We start from the raw sequence: 25,298 nt of genomic DNA on the forward strand, positions 1-25,298 counted from the left end.
CATATTGAATAAAAAACACTTGAGCATGTTCCACTATCATGTATCTGTAGAAAATAAGAAAACACACATCCACTCCAGTTCAACATAATCTCGTTCCCAGACACTTCCGCCCAAATGCACAACGAGTCTGGTGGACCAACGTGCCAAACTTGGCCTTTGTTAGCCATTACAGAAACACCGGGAGAAACTCCTGGCACATAGGCATTGCCTTAATCGGCATAACCTACCAACCAATCATCTCCCACAACACCTTCCCCCTAACCCTCCCCTGTACGCTATAATATCTCATGAACAGAGCCACGCCTCGTAGTTGTGTGATTCGCCAAAATTTTATGACAAATACTAGAATTCTAAGGTCACTCCCAGTAAGGCCAACTTTGAATCGTTGCTGTACCAGGCTTATATGCACTGTGCATAATAGCCTGGGGACGAGGTTAAGCACAGCATGAATGTAGCAAGGCAGAGAATGATCAATCACAACTGGAACTGGCTCCACTGTCCACAGACAGAATGTCACTACTCTGACACGTGTCACGACAACACTGTTTATTTGTGCTACGTAATCAGCATTTCAATCACAAATGCAACTATTTCATGACACACAGATGAAAATAATATATTTTTCACCGGTAGGGTGACAGCAGCATGTCGACTATCTGAAGAATTTGTCACATGTCACGTGTGTTAAAGTGACATTTCACTGTCTGGTCAGCCTTCTGGAAGTTGACAAAGCAGGCTGTGACTGAGTCCGGGCTGTTTAAGGTGTTGATGTTATAAAAGAGTGATAAATATGAATTGTGAAGAAATGTGTTACAACTGATTACTTGCTCCTTCACACAATCACATTAGCATAATCACATTAGCATAAAGGCATTAGCATAATCACATTAGCCTTTCTTATTATTGGGTGAGCAGTGTGATAGAAGCACATTAAACTATTTGTCTTATTTTGCCATTTGAGATTTTATTTGAGAAATAAAGCATGGTGGAATAATTCATAATCTATTGTGATGAGTGTCAGTAATGGGAAAACAACCATAAGTAATTGGTTAAGAGGGATTCATAATCTCACTCTACTTTCCCCTCTCAATGACAAGAACAAAGTGTGTGCATGAAGTTGTGTGTGTGTGCGCCTGTGTCCATGCGTGGTGCGCCTGTGTCCATGCGTGGTGCGCCTGTGTCCATGCGTGGTGCGCCTGGGTCCATGCTTGGTGCGCCTGGGTCCATGCGTGGTGCGCCTGGGTCCATGCTTGGTGCGCCTGGGTCCATGCTTGGTGCGCCTGGGTCCATGCGTGTGTGTGTGACTTTGTCTCTGAGTGAGAGTGTGTGTAACCATTGTCTGCTCTCCTCCCCAGGGGTGGACGATGGGGAGGACATCCCCAGAGAAACTCTGGTAGGAATCTATGAGAGGATCAGGAAGAGGGAGCTGAAGACCAACGAGGACCATGTGTCTCAAGTCCAGAAGGTGGAGAAACTCATAGTGGGCAACAAAAAACCGGTGAGGAACTTAACTAAAACCCTTCTTCTACAGCACTTTTTGCAGAGCACTTGATCCAAGGCAGATGACGGAAATGCCCTTGGGTTTTACACTGGAAAGACTGGTCATCTTAATGAAATGTGTCGCTCCATAGCACTACGATTAACTATTGTGTTCGGTTTGTCAAATACAGGCCAAAGAAGTGCATTTATCCATGGAGAGAGAGAGAGAGAGAGAGAGAGATAGTGTTGTGTCTTCACACATTTTCATATTTAAAGTTATCACCTCTTCTGCTGTTGGTGTGCAAACCCTCACAGAAATAGGAGAGCTTCTGCAGTACTGTATTGGCAGTCCACTGGCAGCTGCAGAGTTCTGTGGCTGTAGTACTGTAGAGTAATGAGTCATGTCTGACTCTGAGACCTTCACACTGGTGACTTTAATACACCCACGGCCCTTGAGAGGTGTCAGCCACCTCATTTGACATTTTAGTCATTTAGCAGATGGTCTTATCCAGAGCGACTTAGTGCATTCATCTTAAGAAAGCTGGGTGAGACAACCACAGTTCACAGTCCCAGTAAGTACATTTTTCCTCAATAAAGGGACTCTGCAGTCCCAGCATCAGAGGGAAACTGGTTCCACCATTGGGGTGCCAGGACAGAGAAGAGCTTTGACTGGTCTGAGTGGGAGCTGACCTCTCGTAAGGGTGGGACGGCCAAGAGACCAGAGGTGGTGGAACGGAGTGCTCGGATTGGGATGAAGGGTTTGAGCATAGCCTGAAGGTAGGAAGGGGAAGTTCCTCTTGCTGCTCTGTAGGTAAGCAACAGGGTCTTGTAGTGGATGTGAGCTTCGACTGGAAGCCCGTGGAGTGTGCGGAGGAGCAGGTGACATGACATGGGAGAGCTTGGGAAGATTGCTGTGGCATTCTGGATAAGTTGCAGGGGTTTGATGCCACAAGTGGGGAGCTCGGCCTCTGCAGTCTAATGAAGAATGAACTCTCATAACCTTCCCTTACTTGGAGAGAGAGAGAGTTTGTCGAATGTTGTTCTTCCGTGTTACCAATGTGTCTCATTAATGCCTCAACACTTAATATAGTGAAGTACTGCATATAGTGAAGAAGCCTAGCCTGTACCTGTAGCCATGAATTACATTTCAGTCATGTAACGATAGAGGGGAACAAGGCCTGAGATTCTCAGTGACCGCATGAATTTAAAGGTATTTAACCCTTATACCCCAGGAAGCTCCAGACGGACGGATTTATCATGATGATGGACTCCTTAAATCTCCCAGTAGTGGAGCAGAAAGCGATCGCTCCTTCACCACATGCTATAATGTAATGCAATGAAAAATGATCCCTCATCATCACTAAACAGCAGTATCAAAACCCTCAGAGGACCCACAGTACAGTGAAGAACCTGGACATTAAAATCCACATTAGACTTCCGTCCTATAACAATCTACAGGTAGCTGCCAAAATAAAGGAAACACTTGAGTAAATACATACTATATTGAAAGCAGGTTCCAGACAGGTGTTGTTCCTGAGTTAACTAAGCAATTAACATCCCATTATGCTTAGGGTCATTGTGTCTGTGTCAGTCACCAGATCTCAACCCAATGGAACACTTGTGCAAGATTCTAGAGTGGTGCCCGAGACAGAGTTTTCCACCACCATCAACAAAACACCAAATTATGTAATTTCCCGTTGAAGAATGGAGTCACATCCCTCCAATATACTTCCTGACACTTGTAGAATCTATACACTGAAGCTGTTCTGGTGGATGTTGGTGTCCTTTATTTAGTCAGTTACCTGTATCTGTCCCACTGCTACTGTAGACCTGGAGGACTAGATTTCATCTCTGTTGTTTAAACCAGTGTTTCCAGACCCTGGTCCTCCACTAGCCCCAACAGTACACATGTTTATATTAACCCTGGACAAGCACACCTGATTCAACTTGTCAACTAATCATCAAGTCCTCAATGAGTTGAATGTGGTGTGGTTGTCAAGGGCTACAACAGAACCTGTGTACAGTTGGGGGTACTCAAGGACCAGGATTAGGAGACACTGGTTTAAACCACCTCATTCAACTCATTACTGACTGTCAAATGACCTACAGGACAACTGCAATACTGAGACTCTACTTTGAGGTTCTCATGAGGGTGGTTTGTACGTAGTGTAGATGGCTCATAAACACACAGCCAGACTAATCCTGAACCAGGCTGTAACCATACACCTTTAGAGGAAAGAGTGTGTATGACCCCATCAATGAGATGACCTATGAGATGTAATGTGACTAATGTACTGCATTGATATGTAACATGATCTAGGTGATGTCCTGTAAGCACATAAACAGTAATGAGGGTCTCTTTTTGATCTTCTCTCTGTCCTTTCAATGCAGATTGGATCTCTCCACCACGGTCTAGGATGTGTAAGTACATATTCACAGTTTTCATGTAACCACCATGTAATCACTAGGGCTGTTGTGGTGACCATATTACCGGCAGTCACGAGTCATGAAGGCAGTCAAATTCCACATGACCGTTTAGTCACAGTACTTAGGCTTCTCCAAGCTCTGATACTGCTGATGATCATTAGTAGCCTACCAAACATGCTAACTGCCTGGTACTCAGCACTCTATTGTCCCTCTAATCACTCTGACATCAATGGAAATGTATTCCAAATCTAATCAAACACTTAATGAGAGCATGTTGTACAACATTTCTATAGGCTATGCAATTTGTGTGAGAAAACAGAGTTATGGCCTCTATTAAAAAGAGGAGGATCCCATCAGCTTTCTTTAGGCTAGGCCTACTATATTTATTTCTCAACTTTCCTAGTATTAAGCACATTGCTTGTCTTTACAACAGGAGTATATCCTACCGGGCTGGCATGAAAATGAACCACGAAAAAAGCATCCTCGATTCGCTATTTAAGTGCATGCAGTTGAAGTTTACATACATGCACCTTAGCCAAATACATTTACACAAAGTTTTTCACAATTTCTGACATTTAATCCTAGTAAAAAGTCCCTTGGCTGATTTCTTTTGATTTTCCCATGATGTCAAGCAAAGAGGCACTGAGTTTGAAGGTAGGCCTTGAAATATATCCACAGGTACACCTCCAATTGACTCAAATGATGTCTATTAGCCTATCAGAAGTTTTTAAAGCCATGACATCATTTTCCCTGTTTCGAGACAGGTGCATGATAAATCAAAACAAATTTCATACATATATTTTCATATATTTAGTATAGGTAAAGACAAGATTTGCAGTCACTTTTGATAATGGTGCTTTCCCACTAATGGAACATTTGCGCTTATAGCCTACTGCCGTGTTCGCATTGCTGCACTTACAATGTGAAGAAATAGCCCAATAGTTTATCAGACACACTAAAGATGTGATGCTAGTGTATTAATTTGGGATCTAGCGTATCCCCAACTGTCCCAGACTATGTTTGGAATATTCATTTCTTGCTCAGAATAGAATAGGTCAACTTTTATACTATGTGGGATAGTAGATTGACGTAGGCTAGTGCTTTTGCTGTTCGTTAGGCCTACTCATCTTGTTGGCTGACGAAAAGTGAATGTGGACAGTTCTTCCAATGTCTTCAATATGCACCTCGGAATTGGGTAAGGACTAGAGCTAGTTTCTTATGAGAAATGGTTTTAGGGGTGCAACTGAATCTAGGGTATTGCGCAAGGTTAAATTGAGTTCCTCAGTTAGGTGGTTAACTGATTTTTGTCCTCTGACGCCCTTGGGTAGGCAGAGGGAGTCTGGAAGGGCATCAAGGAATCTTTGTGTTGTCTGTGAATTTATAGCACGACTTTTGATGCTCCTTGGTTGGGGTCTGAGCAGATTATTTCTTGCAATTGCAAACGTAATAAAATGGTGGTCCGATAGTCCAGGATTATGAGGAAAAACATTAAGATCCATAACATTTATTCCATGGGACAAAACTAGGTCCAGAGTATGACTGACAGTGAGTAGGTCCAGAGACATGTTGGACAAAACCCACTGAGTCGATGATGGCTCCGAAAGCCTTTTGGAGTGGGTCTGTGGATTTCTCCATGTGAATATTAAAGTCACCAAAAATTAGAATATTATCTGCTATGACTTCAAGGTCCGATAGGAATTCAGGGAACTCAATGAGGAACGCTGTATATGGCCCAGGAGGCCTGTAAACAGTAGCTATAAAAGGTGATTGAGTAGGCTGCATAGATTTCATGACTAGAAGCTCAAAAGACGAAAACGTCATTTTTTTGTTTGTAAATTGAAATTTGCTATCGTAAATGTTAGCAACACCTCCGCCTTTGCGGGATGCACGGGTGATATGGTCACTAGTGTAACTAGGAGGTGACGCCTCATTTAACACAGTAAATTCATCAGGCTTAAGCCATGTTTCAGTCAGGCCAATCACATCAAGATTATGATCAGTGATTAGTTAATTGACTATAATTGCCTTTGAAGTAAGGGATCTAACATTAAGTAGCCCTATTTTGAGATGTGAGGTATCACGATCTCTTTCAGTAATGACAGGAATGGAGGAGGTCTTTATCCTAGTGAGATTGCTAAGGCGAACACCGCCATGTTTAGTTTTGCCCAACCCAAGTCGAGGCACAGACACAGGCTCAATGGGGATAGCTGAGCTGACTACACTGACTATGCTATTGGCAGACTCCACTAAGCTGGCAGGTTGGCTAACAGCCTGCTGCCTGGCCTGCACCCTATTTCAGTAGATGAGTGTGCAAAGTAGAAATACTGGGGTGCAAAGGAGCAAAATAAATAAATACAGTAGGGGAAGAGGTAGTTGATTGGGCTATTTATAGAGGGGCTATGTACAGGTGCAGTGATCTGTGAGCTGCTCTGACAGCTGGTGCTTAAAGGTAGTGAGGGAAATAAGTGTTTCCAGTTTCAGAGATTTTTGTAGTTCGTTCCAGTTATTGGCAGCAGAGAACTGGAAGGAGAGGCGGCCAATGGAGGAATTGGCTTTGGGGGTGACAAGTGAGATATACCTGCTGGAACGCGTGATACGCGTGATGGGTGCAGCTATGGTGACCAGCGAGCAGAGAAGGCGGGACTTTACCTAGCAGGGTCTTGTAGATGACATGGAGCCAGTGGGTTTGGCGACGAGTATGAAGCGAGGTCCAGCCAACGAGAGCGTACAGGTCGCAGTGGTGGGTAGTATATGGGGCTTTGGTGACAAAATGGATGGCACTGTGATAGACTGTTATTAGACTTTTAAAAAATGTAGATGTTCGAAAGGTCTGCATCAGGGGCTTGTAGGCTGTGTGTGGAAGCCAGGATATGCTACATTTGTTTATGTTAATTAACGGTCAATTACCGTGAGCCCGACATTTATTTGTTTGACAATCACCGGCTGACGAAATTTTGTGACCGCCACAGCCCTATTAACATCCATATAAACTCTGCAAAAAAAGAAACGTCCCTTTTTCAGGACCCTGTCTTTCAAAGATAATTCGTAAAAATCCAAATAACTTCACAGATCTTCATTGTAAAGGGTTTTAACACTGTGTACCATGCTTGTTCAATGAACCATAAACAATTGATGAACATGCACCTGTGGAACGGTCGTTAAGACAAGAACAGCTCACAGACGGTAGACAATTAAGGTTACAGTTCTGAAAACTTAGGACACTAAAGATGCCTTTCTACTGACTCTGAAAAACACCAAAAGAAAGATGCCCAGGGTCCCTGCTCATCTGCGTGAACGTGCCTTATGCATGCTGCAAGGAGGCATGAGGACTGCAGATGTGGCCAGGGCAATAAATTGCAATGTCCGTACTGTGAGACGCCTAAGACAGTGCTACAGGGAGACAGGACGGACAGCTAATCGTCCTCGCAGTGGCAGACTATGTGTAACAGCACCTGCACAGGATCAGTACATCTGAACATCCCACCTGCGAGTTACACCAAGAATGCACAATCCCTCCATTAGTGCTTAGACTGTCCGCAATAGGCTGAGAGAGGCTGGACTGAGGGCTTGTAGGTCTGTTGTAAGGCAGGTCCTCACCAGACATCACCGGCAACAAAGTCGCCTATGGGCACAAACCCACCGTTGCTGGACCAGACAGGACTGACAAAAAGTGCTCTTCACTGACAAGTCGCGGTTTTGTCTCACCAGGGGTGATGGTTTGATTCGCGTTTATCGTCTAAGGAATGAGCGTTACACCGAGTCCTGTACTCTGGAACGGAATAGATTTGGAGGTGGAGGGTCCGTCATGGTCTGGGGCGGTGTGGCACAGCATCATCGGACTGAGCTTGTTGTCATTGCAGGCAATCCCAACGCTGTGCGTTACAGGGAAGACATCCTCCTCCCTCATGTGGTACCCTTCCTGCAGGCTCATCCTAACATGACCCTCCAGCATGACAATGCCACCAGCCATACTGCTCTTTCTGTGAGTATTTTCCTGCAAGACAGGAATGTCAGTGTTCTGCCATGGCCAGCGATGAGCCCGGATCTCAATCCCATTGAGCACGTCTGGAACCTATTTTAATCGGAGGGTGAGGGCTAGGGCCATTCCCCCCAGAAATGTCTGGGAACTTGCAGGTGCCTTGGAAGAGTGGGGTAACATCTCCAAGCAAATCTGGTGCAGTCCATGAGGAGGAGATGCACTGCAGTACTTAATGCGGCTGGTGGCCACATCAGATACTGACTGTTACATTTGATTTTGACCACCCCTTTGTTCAGGGACACATTTTTCCATTTCTGTTAGTCACATGTCTGTGGAACTTGTTTAGTTTATGTTGTTGAATCTTGTTATGTTCATACAAATATTTACACATGTTTTTGCTGAAAATAAACGCAGTTGACAGTGAGAGGACGTTTCTTTTTTTGTTGAGTTTAATTTTCCTCACCCACAATGTATATGTAAGTCAGGGCTATGCATGTACAGTCAGCTCCATCATTATTGGCACTCTTTATGAAGATGAGCAACAAAGACTGTATAAAATAAATAATACAAATGCTGAAGTATATTGTGTGCTCCAAAAATGTTGAAATTATATTATTTTATACTAATACAATTGCTATGAGAAAGGGGTAAAAATGATTGGAACCCCTGTTTTCAATGCTCCAACGCCCTCGCCTTGAGAAGATAACGACACTGAGCCTTTTTCTAAAATGTTTTTTAAGATTTGGAGAACACATTTGGAGGGATCTTAGATCATTCCTCCAAACAGAATTCCTCCATACAGAATGCTTATGAACTGCCCTCTTCAATTCAAACCACAGGTTTTCAATGGGATTCAAGTCCAGTGATGAGATGAGCAATTCTATTAGTATTAAAAATATATCATTTTCAAACTTTTTTAGCATACAATCTAGCTCAGTATTTGTATTATTTATGTTATACAGCCTTTTTTTGCTCATCTTCATCAAGGGTGCCAATAATGATGGCCCTAACTGTACTTGTATTGAGTGTTAGGCCTAAACTACCATCACCCAGTCTTACTGTATCAGGATGCCTAAAATCATCCAAGTCCTGTAGATACTTGTTGTTTCAGACTGCGTTAGTTGGATTAAGGGTCTACTTTCCCCTGAAAGCCCACACCTATTACTGAGATGAGCAGGATCTCTTTTGATGCTCTGTAGACAGAGTCAACACATATAAATTCCTAGGTGCTAGTGAGCTGCATTATTTACTCACTGTATGCTGAGCCAGGCATATATGACTGCCAGGAACAGACCACACAGACGCCGCACGCGCGCGCGCACACACACACACACACACACACACACACACACACACACACACACACACACACACACACACAGAAGCCTCACACAGACAGAGGGCATTTGTTAGAGTGGGTATTATTAGTCATGAATGTTTTAGGGGTGAGAAGTGCTGAAAGATTGTTCTGAATATATTTAGGAGAATAATAAACAATGTAACTTCTGTAACCTATATGCTTGCAGGCTTCTGTTCTACTGCCATTACACTGTTTACATAATCATATTATTCTACATTACACTGTTTACATAATCATATCATTCTACATTACACTGTTTACATAATCATATTCTACATTACACTGTTTACATAATCATATTATTCTACATGACACTGCCATTACACTGTTTACATAATCATATTATTCTACATGACACTGTTTACATAATCATATTATTCTACATGACACTGTTTACATAATCATATTATTCTACATGACACTGTTTACATAATCATATTATTCTACATGACACTGTTTACATAATCATATTATTCTACATTACACTGTTTACATAATCATATTCTACATTACACTGTTTACATAATCATATTCTACATTACACTGTTTACATACTCATATTCTACATTACACTGTTTACATAATCATATTATTCTACATTACACTGTTTACATAATCATATTATTCTACATGACACTGTTTACATAATCATATTATTCTACATTACACTGTTTACATAATCATATTATTCTACATGACACTGTTTACATAATCATATTATTCTACATTACACTGTTTACATAATCATATTCTACATTACACTGTTTACATAATCATATTCTACATTACACTGTTTACATACTCATATTCTACATTACACTGTTTACATAATCATATTATTCTACATTACACTGTTTACATAATCATATTATTCTACATTACACTGTTCACATAATCATATTGTTCTACAGGAAAAGGATCTACCAGCTCCTGCTTTTCATGAATTTTCATTGGATGAATCAGACCGTTTTAGACAGTTTTAATTTGCTGGTATTGAACTTTTATGAGCACATTGTTTGAGGGAATACATGACAGATGTGTTATGGTCTAAGGGAACCTAGTCTAATTACTCTGTGTCCCCCTGATTCCCAAACAAAGTAGGGGGGTGAAACCACCTCTCCAAACGACAATGAATACATTAGGATGAATAATGTAACAAGGAGAAACAGCAGCGCCAGGGGGTTTGTAGGACACTATTCAGACATCATTAAAAGCCGTTTCCTTTGCACTCCTCACACTAAATCATCCTAAAATGGAGCCTCATGGTTTCCGTTTTTATTTCCCTGTTGGCATAGCTGTGTGTGTGTGTGTGTGTGTGTGTGTGTGTGTGTGTGTGTGTGTTTTTTAATATGACCCCAAAATATAACTGTATTTAAGGAGTAAAAACTGTTCTATTTTGGGGTCATATTACTTTATGGCCTGAGCTCAGTGCCTGACCTCTGAGTGTTAGGGAGTAATGTTGCTGTTTTGGCTTCTAGGTCCTGTCCCTGCCCCATCGCAGGCTGGTCTGCTACTGCCGGCTGTTTGAAGTGCCGGACCCCAACAAGCTCCAGAAGCTGGGCCTGCACCAGCGGGAGATCTTCCTGTTTAATGATCTTCTGGTGGTACGTCTCCTTCCTCTCACCTATCCTGTCCTGAATATGATCATTCTAGCCTCACAGCAACAACAATGATCCAGTCTTTTTAGTTATTTTTTATTCTCTGTCTTTCTTGCCCCCACAGTTTAACTTGTGTATTTGGCTGTGTGTTTGTTTGTGTGTTTATTTGGGTGCAGGTGACAAAGATTTTCCAGAAGAAGAAGAACTCTGTGACATACAGCTTCAGGCAGTCTTTCTCTCTGTATGGGATGCAGGTTCTGATGTTTGAGAACCAGCGTAAGGGCCACAGACCTCTCACTCCAAATTCACCATCTCCCCAATGTGTTAGCCCAGCATGCTTAAAGTGCATTCGGAAAGTATTCAGACCCTTGACCTTTTCCAGCCTTATTCTGAAATTGATTAAATTGTTTTTTTTTCTTATCAATATACACACAATAACCCATAATAACAGAGCAAAAAGTGGATTTTTACATTTTTAGCATATTTATAAAAAAATTCAACTTAAATATCACATTTACATAAGTATTCAGACCCTTTACTCAGTAATTTGTTGAAGCACCTTTGGCAGCAATGACCGCCTCGAGTCTTCTTGGGTATGACGCTACAAGCTTGCCTCACCTGTATTTGGGGAGTTTCTCACATTCTTCTCTGCAGATCTTCTCAAGCTCTAATAGGTTGGATGGGGAGCATCGCTGTACAGCTATTTTCAGGTCTCTCCAGAGATGTTCGATTGGGTTCAAGTCTGGGCTGTGGCTGGGCCGCTCAAGGACATTCAGAGACGTGTCCCAAAGCCACTCCTGTGTTGTCTTGGCTGTGTGCTTAGGTTCATTGTCCTGTTGGAAGGTGAACCTTCGCCCCAGTCTGAGCTCCTGACCGCTCTGGAGCAGGTTTTCATCAAGGATCTCTCTGTACTTTGCTCCATTCATCTTTGCCTCGATCCTGACTAGTGTCCCAGTCCCTGCCGCTGAAAAACATCCTCACAGCATGATGCTGCCACCACCATGCTTCACCGTAGGGATGGTGCCATGTTTCCTCTAGACGTCATGCTTGACATTTAGGCCAAAGACTTCAATCTTGGTTTCATCAGACTAGAGAATCTGGTTTCTTATGGTCAGCGTCCTTTAGGTGCCTTTTGGCAAACTCCAAATGAGCTGTCATTGGCCTTTTACTGAGGAGTGGCCTCCGTCTGGCCACTTTACCATAAAGGCCTGATTGGTGGAGTGCTGCAGAGATGGTTGTCCCTCTGGAAGTTTCTCCAATCTCCTCAGAGGAACTGAGCTCTGTCAGTGACCATGGGGTTCTTGGTCACCTCCCTGACAAAGGCCCTTCTCTCCTGATTGCCCAATTTGGCCCGGGAGAGAATTTAAGGCCGCTGTGTTCTTGGGGACCTTCAAGACATTTTTTGGTACACATCTCCAGATCTGTGCCTCGACACAATCTGTCTCGGGGCTCTACGGACAATTCCTCCTTGTTTTTTTTCTCTGATATGCACTGTCAACTGTGGGACCTTAAATAGACAGGTGTGTGCCTTTCCAAATCATGTCCAATCAATTGAATTTACCACAGGTGGACTCCAACCAAGTTGAAGAAACATCTCAAGGATGATCAATGGAAACAGGATGCACCTGAGCTAAAGTTCGAGTCTCATAGCAAAGAATCTGAATACTTATGTAAATAAGTTATTTTGGTTTTTGTCAATTTTTTTATTTTCAAAAATATCTAAAAACCTGTTTTAACTTTGTCATTATGGGGTATTGTGTGTAGATTGAAAAATATACATAATTTAATCCATTTTAGAATAAGGCTGTAGAGTAACAAAATGTGGAAAAAGTTCACTGGTCTGAATACTGTCTGAATGCACTGTATATAGTACATCCCACTGGGTTTAATTTACCATAGAAATACATCTAACCATCCTGTGATGATGGAATGAGACACTGTTTATACTTTCAAAACATCAGACAGATTTTCGGAACGTGTTCTTTTAAACTTCATCTGTGGTCGATGGACCTAGTTTTAAAGGTCTCTCTCTAGCTCGCTTGTTCTTTCTCTTGTCCAGATTACGGGAATGGAATCAAGCTTACATCAGCCATACCAGGTGCCGACATCAAAGTGCTCATCAACTTTAACGCGCCCAACCCCCAGGACCGCAAGAAGTTTACTGACGACCTGCGGGAGTCCATCGCCGAGGTCCAGGAAATGGAGAAATACAGGATAGAGTGTGAGCAGACATTTTAGCTCTTCCTCTGTCCCCCTCTCCCTCCCTCCCTCCCTCTGTCTGCCCCTCCCTCCCTCCCTCTGTCTGCCCCTCCCTCCATCCCTCTGTCCACCCCTCCCTCCCTCTGTCCACTCCTCCCTCCCTCTGTCCATCCCTCCCTCCGTCCCCCTGTCCCCTCTCTGTCCCCCTCTCCCTCCCTCCTTCTGTCCGCCCCTCCCTCCCTCTGTCCACCACTCCCTCTGTCCACCCCTCCCTCTGTCCGCCCTCCCTCCCTCTGTCCACCCCTCCCTCCCTCCTTCTGTCCCCTCTCCCTCCCTCCTTCTGTCCGCCCTCCCTCCCTCTGTCCACCCCTCCCTCCCTCTGTCCGCCCTCCTCCCTCTGTCCCCCTCCCTCTGTCCACCCCTCCCTCCCTCCCTCTGTCCGCCCCTCCCTCTGTCCCCCTCTCCCTCCCCCTCCCTCCTCCCTCCATCTGTCCACCCCTCCCTCCCTCCCTCTGTCCACCCCCTCCCTCCCTCCATCTGTCCACCCCTCCCTCCCTCCTTCTGTCCGCCCCTCCCGCCCTCTGTCCACCCCTCCCTCCCTCCCTCTGTCCGCCCCTCCCTCCCTCTGTCCCCCTCTCCCTCCCTCCTTTTGTCCGCCCCTCCCTCCCTTCCTAGCCGCCGGTCATGTAAACTCAGTCAAATAGAGGCAGAGAGGGCCTCATGGTCCTCATTAATAATTCACTGTTTATGAGGAGGACTATCTATAGAGTTCACAGGATGGCTACCAGGATGAGGACTATATAGAGTTCACAGGATGGCTACCAGGATGAGGACTATCTATAGAGTTCACAGGATGGCTACCAGGATGAGGACTATCTATAGAGTTCACAGGATGGCTACCAGGATGAGGACTATATAGAGTTCACAGGATGGCTACCAGGATGAGGACTGTTTATAGAGTTCACAGGATGGCTACCAGGATGAGGACTATAGAGTTCACAGGATGGCTACCAGGATGAGGACTATATAGAGTTCACAGGATGGCTACCAGGATGAGGACTGTTTATAGAGTTCACAGGATGGCTACCAGGATGAGGACTATCTATAGAGTTCACAGGATGGCTACCAGGATGAGGACTATATAGAGTTCACAGGATGGCTACCAGGATGAGGACTGTTTATAGAGTTCACAGGATGGCTAATAGGATGAGGACTATCTATAGAGTTCACAGGATGGCTACCAGGATGAGGACTATCTATAGAGTTCACAGGATGGCTACCAGGATGAGGACTGTTTATGGAGTTCACAGGATGGCTACCAGGATGAGGACTATATAGAGTTCACAGGATGGCTACCAGGATGAGGACTGTTTATAGAGTTCACAGGATGGCTACCAGGATGAGGACTAATGAGGACTATAGAGTTCACAGGATGGCTACCAGGATGAGGACTATATAGAGTTCACAGGATGGCTACCAGGATGAGGACTGTTTATAGAGTTCACAGGATGGCTACCAGGATGAGGACTATCTATAGAGTTCACAGGATGGCTACCAGGATGAGGACTATATAGAGTTCACAGGATGGCTACCAGGATGAGGACTGTTTATAGAGTTCACAGGATGGCTACTAGGATGAGGACTATCTATAGAGTTCACAGGATGAGGACTGTTTATAGAGTTCACAGGATGGCTACCAGGATGAGGACTGTTTATGGAGTTCACAGGATGGCTACCAGGATGAGGACTGTTTATGGAGTTCACAGGATGGCTACCAGGATGAGGACTGTTTATGGAGTTCACAGGATGGCTACCAGGATGAGGACTGTTTATAGAGTTCACAGGATGGCTACCAGGATGAGGACTGTTTATAGAGTTCACAGGATGGCTACCAGGATGAGGACTGTTTATAGAGTTCACAGGATGGCTACCAGGATGAGGACTGTTTATAGAGTTCACAGGATGGCTACCAGGATGAGGACTGTGTTTGTGGGATTCATCAAAGGGAAGCACACAGAACACTATTTTTAAGAACGAGTCAAACGTCCAAAACTATTTAGGTGCACTAACAATGCAACATTTAATTACTATGTATATGCAATAGTTACCGAATGTATACTAATAGTCTATGAGAAAATAAGGCTAGTGCCAGTGATGAAATTATTTGAGGAAATGGACAACTATTTTGTGTCTGAAAGCTAGCACTGAAACAGACACACACACACTCCTCACCTTACTCTCTCCCCATTTACCTCCCTACTCTTCTACATTTGTACACACTGTACATAGATGTTTCTATTGTGTTATTGACTGTACGTTTGTTTATGTGTAACTCTGTGTTGTTGTTTTTGTCGCACTGCTTTACTTTATCTTGGTCAGGTAGCAGTTAATGTGTACTTGTTCTCAACTGGCCTACCTGGTTAAATAAAGGTGAAATAAAATCATGTGTATGTTGATATACAGCTGAGCTGGAGAAGCAGAAAGGGGTGGTGAGGCCCAGTATGTCCCAGAGCTCTGGGCTGAAGAAGGAGGCTGGCAACGGCAACATGAACCGTGCCAGTCTGGACGACACCTACACCATGGGCGAGGGCCTGAAGAGGAGCGCCCTGAGCAGCTCCCTCCGCGACCTCTCCGAAGCAGGTAAGGTCAAAGGTCATCATTGTGTTCACCAGAGGGTCCTTTCCTGGGAGAGACCCTCTGTTTTGTTACCTCCTTACTGGTCCTATAGAGATATAACTCAGAGCATCCAACATTATGTTTTAGAGCACCATGCATTAATGTCACACTTCTTCCCTCCTCCCCTAAGCTGTATTGATGATCAATCAAACCATTGTTCCAGTGAGATGTTCCTATGAAATAACTAAAAGGCTAGTATACCTGGACAGGGTGAGACTCCACAGGATCATTGAGCTTAAGGTCCTTTCTAAGTTTAGTCCCAAGATGATTTTCTGATACTGCTGCCCTACCTCAATGTGAAATAGCATTGTCATAACCTGGGATATGAAACGAGAAGTAGGTGAGTGCCATAGGAAAAGACACGTTTCTAAATGAATAAGCTATTTGGTATGATATTATCCATAGGCCTACTTTGGAGGATTTGCCTGTTCACTGAAAAGTGATATTGAAGGATGGCTCTCTTCCCTGTATCTGAATCCAAATATACTTTATATCTCAATGAACACCTTTGATTTTTGCACCTTTACGTGTCACATTCTCATTCTTAAATCCCTATTGTTTCTCAAAACATTTCATGACGAGCTTTGCTTGTTATATGTTCAAATAATCGACCATTTATTCACTCACCCTACCAGTCATTCTCTCATTGCTGTGATTCAACCCCACTGAACTCAATGGGGATATGTTCTCATACAATAGCTGACAAAAGATGAGATTTGGTTCCAAAATGACAACAAACATCTCATTGTCATGAATATCAGTACTTCACATAGCATCTCTGACTCTAATGCGCAGCACCTTGAGGACATGTCATTCATTCTGGATCTGAGTTATGTTAAGACATCATGGTAACGTAATGAAATCCATATAGGGGTTCTACAGTCCTACTGTATCTCACATTGGGAAGTATTTGCTCTGTTTCCATTGTCATGTTGGATACTGTATTGAAACACTGATATGATAAGGTTAGTCAGTGCTGAAGTCGATAGAACGACGTGGCGTGTCCACCCTCCTGTGTGTGTGTATGGTTACGCCCTAACTGTCTAATCGCAGGACGTGGCATGATAGTGTGGTCATTTCCTGTGTTGTTTTCTTTTCTCGTTATTCTCCATCTCATTATGTACTTCCTGATATTTCCATTCCCATTGGGTTTTCTCCTTTCTCCATATGTGAAGACTGTTCCTGTATCCCATTGGCTGAGCCTCTAACAGTGGCAAACCGCTCTGTTTGTCCCTGGGCCTTTTCTGTATTTGCTCGTACATCTCATGTGCAACAGCCATTGTATTGCTTTTGATGTTCCTCCTCCTCCGTGACTGTCACTGCCATTGGCTCTCTTCAAAGACAGCTGTGACCTTCCCTTATGACAATCTACATCTTGTGACAACATTAAATCCCTGTTGTCACATTTTATCAGGACCATTTTGTTTTAAACACTGGATAATCTTCACTAGTTGTAGAGTATACTTTGCTAAAGGCTTTGTAGTTATGCAGATGTCCTCAGCTTAATGTTACAAAAATGATTTCCTTGTCCTTTTAAGTTTGAGCCCATGCCGGAGATTCGTTCTAGCATCACTTGAGTATTTTAGAAAGCTTATTATCAGAAATCTAGGATATATAATATGAATAGTGTAGAAGTACACAGACCAAATGTTTGTCTTTATCTTTAAATCTGCAAAAAATAATGGACTTAACTTCGCCACAGTAATACCTACCTATCAACCGGTTCCCCACACTCTTCCTGACCCCCTGATCTCACCTCAGCCCAGATTTATCTCAGCTTCCAGTGTATTACTCACAACCCCCTGCACTGCCCCCTAGGGGAGAGGAGGGCTGCCTAAACCTCTGTAGTTGATCCAGGAGTGCTGTCCTATCCATCTCTAATCTGTGGTATTGCATGTCTCGGGCAGGCAAGCGTGGGCGCCGCAGCAGTGCAGGATCACTAGACAGCAATATGGAAGTAAGTTGGAAGCAGCTGGTATCCAAGCTACTCTCTATGTGATGATGTGCACTGTCAAAACACTCCGTACATTTTTTTTGGTCTTGCACCCCCCTCTGCTTCATAGACTCTCAGTTCATTTAGTGTTATGATCATTTTTTTTTCTCTCGGATGCCTTTTAACAACCTGCCTGCCTCGGTTCGTGTGCATGCATGGGCTGCCTGCCTCTGAAGCTGGCCTTGTCTAGATGGGAGACATTTCTTGTTTTGGTCATGTGACCAGTTTGCCCTTTTTCTAGAAACAAGCATGACTCTACTACTATTCTCCCTCCCTCCCTCCCTCCCTCCCTCCCTCCCTCCCTCTGATCCCTGTGTCGTCATCGTACCCTCAACCCCTCCCCCAGGTGTTTGTTGTCCTCCATTCAGCCATGTCCAGACCCGCAGTTTTACTTTGGGGTTCTATTACCAAAGTCAGGGGTGCCAGTGAATACCTGTTGTAGCACCTACTCTCCCCCCAGTGTTATGTAACCCTAAAGCCCCTCTCCTGTCCCCTATTCTCACTCTGCCAGCCCTGGTCTCTCTCCTGTCCCCTGGTTCCTCTCTCTCACCACCCTGGTCCCTCTCCTGTCCCCTATTCTCACTCTGCCAGCCCTGGTCTCTCTCCTGTCCCCTGGTTCCTCTCTCTCACCACCCTGGTCCCTCTCCTGTCCCCTATTCTCACTCTGCCAGCCCTGGTCTCTCTCCTGTCCCCTGGTTCCTCTCTCTCACCACCCTGGTCCCTCTCCTGTCCCCTATTCTCACTATGCCAGCCCTGGTCTCTCTCCTGTCCCCTATTCTCACTCTGCCAGCCCTGGTCTCTCTCCTGTCCCCTGGTTCCTCTCTCTCACCACCCTGGTCCCTCTCCTGTCCCCTATTCTCACTCTGCCAGCCCTGGTCTCTCTCCTGTCCCCTATTCTCACTCTGCCAGCCCTGGTCTCTCTCCTGTCCCCTGGTTCCTCTCTCTCACCACCCTGGTCCCTCTCCTGTCCCCTATTCTCACTCTGCCAGCCCTGGTCTCTCTCCTGTCCCCTATTCTCACTCTGCCAGCCCTGGTCTCTCTCCTGTCCCCTGGTTCCTCTCTTTCACCACCCTGGTCCCTCTCCTGTCCCCTATTCTCACTCTGCCAGCCCTGGTCTCTCTTCTGTCCCCTATTCTCACTCTGCCAGCCCTGGTCTCTCTCCTGTCCCCTGGTTCCTCTCTCTCACCACCCTGGTCCCTCTCCTGTCCCCTGTTCCCTCTCTGCCAGCCCTGGTCTCTCTCCTGTCCCCTATTCTCACTCTGCCAGCCCTGGTCTCTCTCCTGTCCCCTGGTTCCTCTCTCTCACCACCCTGGTCCCTCTCCTGTCCCCTGTTCCCTCTCTGCCAGCCCTGGTCTCTCTCCTGTCCCCTATTCTCACTCTGCCAGCCCTGGTCTCTCTCCTGTCCCCTGGTTCCTCTCTCTCACCACCCTGGTCCCTCTCCTGTCCCCTGTTCCCTCTCTGCCAGCCCTGGTCTCTCTCCTGTCCCCTGGTTCCTCTCTCTCACCACCCTGGTCCCTCTCCTGTCCCCTGGTTCCTCTCTCTCACCACCCTGGTCCCTCTCCTGTCCCCTGTTCCCTCTCTGCCAGCCCTGGTCTCTCTCCTGTCCCCTGGTTCCTCTCTCACACCACCCTGGTCCCTCTCCTGTCCCCTGGTTCCTCTCTCTCACCACCCTGGTCCCTCTCCTGTCCCCTGTTCCCTCTCAGCCAGCCCTGGTGTCTCCCCTGTCCCCTGGTTCCACTCTCTCACCACCATGGTCCTTCTCCTGTCCCCCGGTTCCTCTCTCTCACCACCCTGGTCTCTCTCCTGTCCCCTGGTTCCTCTCTCTCACCACCCTGATCACTCTCCTGTCCCCTGGTTCCTCTCTCTCACTACCCTGGTCCCTTTCCTGTCCCCTGGTTCCTCTCTGCCAGCCATGATCTTTCTCCTGTCCCCTGGTTCCTCTCTCTCACCACCCTGGTCCCTCTCCTGTCCCCTGGTTCCTCTCTCTCACCACCCTGGACCCTCTACTGTCCCCTGGTTCCTCTCTCTCACCACCCTGATCACTCTCCTGTCCCCTGGTTCCTTTTTTCTCACCACCCTGGTCCCTCTCCTGTCCCCTGGTTCCTCTCTCTCATCACCCTGGTCCCTCTCCTGTCCCCTGGTTCCTTTCTCTCACCACCCTGATCACTCTCCTGTCCCCTGGTTCCTCTCTCTCACCACCCTGGACCCTCTACTGTCCCCTGGTTCCTCTCTCCCACCACCCTGGTCACTCTCCTGTCCCCTGGTTCCTTTCTCTCACCACCCTGATCACTCTCCTGTCCCCTGGTTCCTTTCTCTCACCACCCTGATCACTCTCCTGTCCCCTGGTTCCTCTCTCTCACCACCCTGGACCCTCTCCTGTCCCCTGGTTCCTCTCTCTCACCTGGTTCCTTTCTCTCACCACCCTGGACCCTCTCCTGTCCCCTGGTTCCTTTCTCTCACCACCCTGATCACTCTCCTGTCCCCTGGTTCCTCTCTCTCATCACCCTGGTCCCTCTCCTGTCCCCTGCCTGTCCTATGGAAAGAAAGCCCAGAGAGATTAGAAGCTCAGGGAGGTAGGTTATTTTACAGCAGTATCTCTACAATATCTCACTATCAGAACTCTTACCAATGGGCTTTTTTACACACAATATGAAATAGTCAATATGAAAGATGTGGATTTCATTCATCATCATTTATTCATTCCATGTGCTCATGTGTTGGTTTTAGAATCTGGGGACCCTTAAAATGTCATTCCACTTTCAAAGAAATCTATAGGGTCTCTTTACAACCTTGGACAGAGCATGCAACAAATGAAGGGCTTCTGAAACGTGGATGAATTACATAAAGGATAGAGTTGGAACTAGAACAGGGGAGAAGTGAACAGAGTTCTGTTCAAATGTGCATACCAGAGCTCCAGTATCGCTGCTTCCCGCTGTCTGGTTGAATGCTAACCTAATATAGAGAGTATGCCTGTTACCTCCTCTGCATGTGGATCCTCTGCCTCCATTGTTTTGAACCATTTGCATGTGGGACTCTGTGCAGGTTTGGAAGGTGTTCAACAATATGAATATGTATAGGCCTGTATAGTTTTGATGCATCTATTATGAAGGTTCAGTTTTCAAATCTCACAGATACGTTGAACAGATTTGACACGTTATGAATTTGAGATTTGTTTTGAAATGTAGGTTTCTTCATTTGTAACATTGTCAAGAGTGGCCATAACACTAATATTCCATTCGTTATTTGTCTGTCCACCATCATGAGATGGCATTTTTAGTTCATTTTTTTGCATGCTCTGTCTGTAACGTTGTGCAACTTGTTGTTGAATATGCAGGCAATTAGCACCATTTCCATGAGGGGGTACCGTAGCCTAAATTATGGTAGTTTAGACAAGTAGGAGGTACCATGTGAATGTCCAGTTGTATTAAAGGTACGGATAGATATGATGTCCCCTTCTTCTCTCCCACAGGGGTCCATCATTAGCAGCCCCCACACACGCCGGAGAGCCACAACCCCCCGAAGTGAGGGCCCGCCCCGGGGCCACCCCACCATCCCCAACTCCTCCTCCCTCCTCGGGTCGCTCTTCGGCAGCAAGCGGGCAAAGCCTTCATCCCAGAGCCATCCTCCTCTTCCTCCGCCCGGTCACCCCACCCTCATCTCCCACACGCCCCATCCTTCCAACCTCCACCACACAGCCCAGCAGGTAGCCCAGGCCCAGCTCCACCACTCCCAGTACTGCCAGCAGAACCCCCCTCCCTACCACCACCACCACCACTACCACCCCCCGCCCCACACACAGTACCACCAGCACCCGGCAGCATACGCATCCTCCTCCACCCACTCACATCAACACCCGCTTGTACCACAGCACAGTCACAGCACCCATGTCCATCATGCCTCACACTCCCAGCATGCCCTTCATCACCACAGTCAGCAGCAGAGCCCTGCACACAGCGGGTCCAAAACCAAGCACAGTGGCATCAGCACCGTGGTGTGACCAGAGAGAGAGAGAGAGACAGAGAGAGAGAGAGAGAGAAAGAGAGAGAAAGAGAGAGAGAGAGAGAAAAGAGAGAGAGAGAGAGAGAGAGAGACACAGAGAGAGAGAGAGAGAGAGAGAGAGAGAGAGAGAGAGACACTCATCCACCAATGGGACAGAGGGTATACTTTCCATGGCCTGTCCACTGTGTTCCACTGCTGTGGTTGAGATGGACCTCTGGCAGTCACTTGTATCCCCTCCCTATTTCAGCATCTCACCAATATGCAGTTGGAAACCAGACTCAATTCCTCCACAAAGGACCACGGCTCGAACCTTAGAGTGGGGGCCTCTTTTTTTCTGTCAGGGGTTGAGAGAGGAGGCGTTTTGTACGGGGAAACCCTCCTAATCCCTGTGAACTCACACCAAACCCGGCTGTGACGGCTGAAGAGAACCGTGCATCTCTGTAGGCCGCTCTACATTGCTCTGTTCTTTCAATAGTCTGTCTTCCCTTCGTGTAAGGAGTTGGGACAGGCCTGCGAAAACATTTCTGACTGTTTTCTCTGTCATGATGGCATATTATATTACAGTCTTTTTAATCAAAGCTAGCTTTAACACTGCTTTCTTGAGGTTTGTGAAACCCTTTCTTTATTTTTAAGAATGCTATTTGTTGTTGCCTCTCGTAGAATTCATGAAGTGTAGAAAAGCTAGGTGTAATCATTTCACAATACCTAGACCAATGGACAGGCTAACAGCTGAGGAACAGTCTCAATGGTAGTAGTTCTAGTGCTGCATTTACTGTAGATGACAGCTTTACGTGTTGTCTCCTAACTCTCATTAATAAATGTGCCAATTACTAATGCATAAACTATTTAGTCCAGACTTCATGTACAGTATATTGTGCGTAAAGTACCTTCTAAGATTATACAACCATTATTATTATCATTAGAAATGAACTTTCTCAGTATTATACTGACTCTATGGTAACAGGATAAATGGAAAGGAGGCGTGAACCCACATTGTCAGGCAGGCCAATAACCTGCTCTGGTACCGATTGCCTTCCAACCAGAGCATTGAGAGACTCAGGAATGCAGCTGTGGCACATGGCCCTACTAGTGCTGTATAAAACCTTAGAGTGGACAGACACTTCTTGGCATGGGTATTTACTGAACATATGTTGCTCATCTGCTGGGTAGATGGGTCCCACTCAGCTCAGTATAGTACTCCTTTAAATGTTTAGTACAGTGAGTAAGGACATGTAGTAAGATAGCAGTGAAGATGTGTCACAGCTCTCTTGTTGAGCTAACAGGCTTCTCTTGGCTGAATGCTGGCTCAGCTCACAGCTTGCCTGACCTATCGGAGACTTTACTGATGGACCCACAGTAGAGCTGGTAACGTCTCATGCCAATGATGCAGCTGCATTCTTGACTCTTCAAATCGAAATACAATAATCATTTATTTTTCTTTCATAATTTACTATATTTTTGTTTTCTTCGCAAAACCTGAGTAGTTGAGTGACTAAAATAAGCTCTTAAGTATGTAGTGAATTATTTGTTTGTTTGTCAACTTTGTTTTTATCATTCTGTACGTGCAATATCTTCGTACTGATTTTGTACATTCAGAACAAGCAAAGGGTCCCTTCTGTTTGTTTTGTATGTTTTCATGTTGTTGTTATTTATTTATTTAGTTCGGACCCCTGTCGTTCTCTCTCAGTGGCTTAATGTGTGGTTGTTCTCATGGTTCTCTGAGAAGCACAGTCCTGGAATTCAGTGGAATGTCTAATAAGTGATGTTGCATGTAATGTTATTGATGTGAGGCTATCCTCTCCACATTCTATAACAAATCAGTGTTACCATAGCGATTAAAGTGCAATCACGTAAAAAAAAAAAATGTAGGCCTTCTACGGGTTCAAGTCTGTTATCATGTTGTCCAGGAAGAGATTCAGGTGAAAAATATATATTTTTCATTTCAGATTATGTACTTAACTTACACAGTTCACGGTGGAAGGAAAGAGGAATGTGTGTATATATTTTAAAAGGGAATTCGCTTCCCTCTGGGCAGAAAATAACTATTTTGCTGGATAAGCACATATGAAGGAGCGCTTTCATTTTTTTCAGGAAATCTGAAAAAATGTAGATCTAATATACAGCAAAGAAATGCAAATGGAACAAAGGAACTGGGATATATGTAAAGTAAAATAACTTTCTACATTCTACAAAATAAGAGTCTATTATCATGTGTACATTAGAGTCAACTGTTTCTCCCAATATTCAGGGTGTAAATGTATTTTAACATTCACTAAGGAAACTGAAACCATAAGACTAGATTCAACACGTGTCCCTTCATATTAGAGCCATGATATTATAACAAAATACAAGGACATTTAGACAGATAAACATATCTTATCTGGAACATGACTAATCACTTGAATGTCTTTCTAATAATTTCATATTTTCCTTTTGTAACTCAGAAATGGTCGGACAAGGTAAAAAAAAAAGAAAGAAAGAAAAAAAGAAGGAAATGTATACATTGATCTACAGTCTGAGAAGTACCCCCACAATGCACTGCATGGACCTGATGCATCGTGTGTCCTTTTCACTGTGAGCTTGCTGACCAGGTCAGCCTGTAAAGTTGATTGACTTTATTTCCTTTCCTTTGGTTTAGATCTGGAATCTTCTGATGTTGACTTGCTCTTGCTGTCCCACGTTAAGCTGATTGTTACTTGAGCTCAGCATGCATTTATTTCATCTGCATATACATAGCCATTGTAAAAAGAACAAAACATTAACACCGTTGGACTTCTGTTATTATTGAGCCGAGGGCTACGGTTGTGTAAATAGGAGAGTAGAAGTGTTGATTATGGAATTCTAAAAAAGGTGGTTTATCTCAAATGAAGATTAGAAGGGACCAAGTAGGAGAAAAGGGATATGTACATAGTGTGTATATTATCACTACTGTAATCCAACATCTGCCGTGGAGATCAGGGGGGTGTGTCCGTCACCTCATATGAGAGGTGGAAAATATATGATTCAGAACATATCGCTTGTCTCTGCCTCCAACTGTACTGAACTGTCATTCGCTGTGGATCTCAAAGACAGACTGTTATAACGTTCACTGCCTCCTAAACACAGGCACACACAGACAGACACACACAGACACACACACTCATCAAAGGGAAAGACAAGAGTGGCCTCATTTCTATGTGCATTCAAGTTTGTCCAGTGAGTAGTGAGTCAGTAAGACCCCAGTTATTGTAAAACTTCAACTGTGACAATGTTGACAACGCTAAATAAACAAATATATGACTTATGGTATGCATGTGTTGGTCTTTGGCTTCTCTAATATGCATCATCATGTGTGTCATTCTGGAGTTCTTTTCCCATGTATTTTACTAGGTCAGGTCAAATAAAGCTCTGGTCAACAAGGTCGTTTAGAAAGGCTATGTACTGATTAGATGCATGTTGTTTACCGGTATGTACGAGGGAGGTTTGTGTATTCTGTGTTACGGTTAGTACACCTGACTATGTACTGATTAGATGCATGTTGCATACCGGTATGTATGAGGGAGGTTTGTGTATTCTGTGTTACGGTTAGTACACCTGACTATGTACTGA

General features: G+C 44.9%; 1 protein-coding gene across 6 annotated transcripts in view; it reads left to right on the forward strand.

Moving 5' to 3' along the window:
* Positions 1-24,998, forward strand: part of LOC115102091 (IQ motif and SEC7 domain-containing protein 1-like) — a 236,841-nt gene extending 211,843 nt beyond the window's left edge. For 5 of the 6 annotated variants that reach the window (XM_029621660.2, XM_029621661.2, XM_065005322.1 and 2 more), the window contains 8 exons: positions 1,356-1,498; positions 3,871-3,900; positions 10,724-10,849; positions 11,020-11,119; positions 12,903-13,064; positions 15,506-15,682; positions 17,626-17,675; positions 21,181-24,998. In XM_029621660.2, the coding sequence (XP_029477520.1) occupies positions 1,356-1,498; positions 3,871-3,900; positions 10,724-10,849; positions 11,020-11,119; positions 12,903-13,064; positions 15,506-15,682; positions 17,626-17,675; positions 21,181-21,708 (1,316 nt within the window). In that variant the 3' untranslated portion in view covers positions 21,709-24,998. The remainder of the gene's footprint in view (positions 1-1,355; positions 1,499-3,870; positions 3,901-10,723; positions 10,850-11,019; positions 11,120-12,902; positions 13,065-15,505; positions 15,683-17,625; positions 17,676-21,180) is intronic. The other variant, XM_029621665.2, reaches the window with a different exon arrangement.
* The last annotated feature ends 300 nt before the right edge of the window (positions 24,999-25,298 follow it).

This window comes from Oncorhynchus nerka, linkage group LG20, assembly GCF_034236695.1.
Source record: "Oncorhynchus nerka isolate Pitt River linkage group LG20, Oner_Uvic_2.0, whole genome shotgun sequence".
In the NCBI taxonomy this organism is placed as follows: Eukaryota; Metazoa; Chordata; class Actinopteri; order Salmoniformes; family Salmonidae; genus Oncorhynchus; species Oncorhynchus nerka.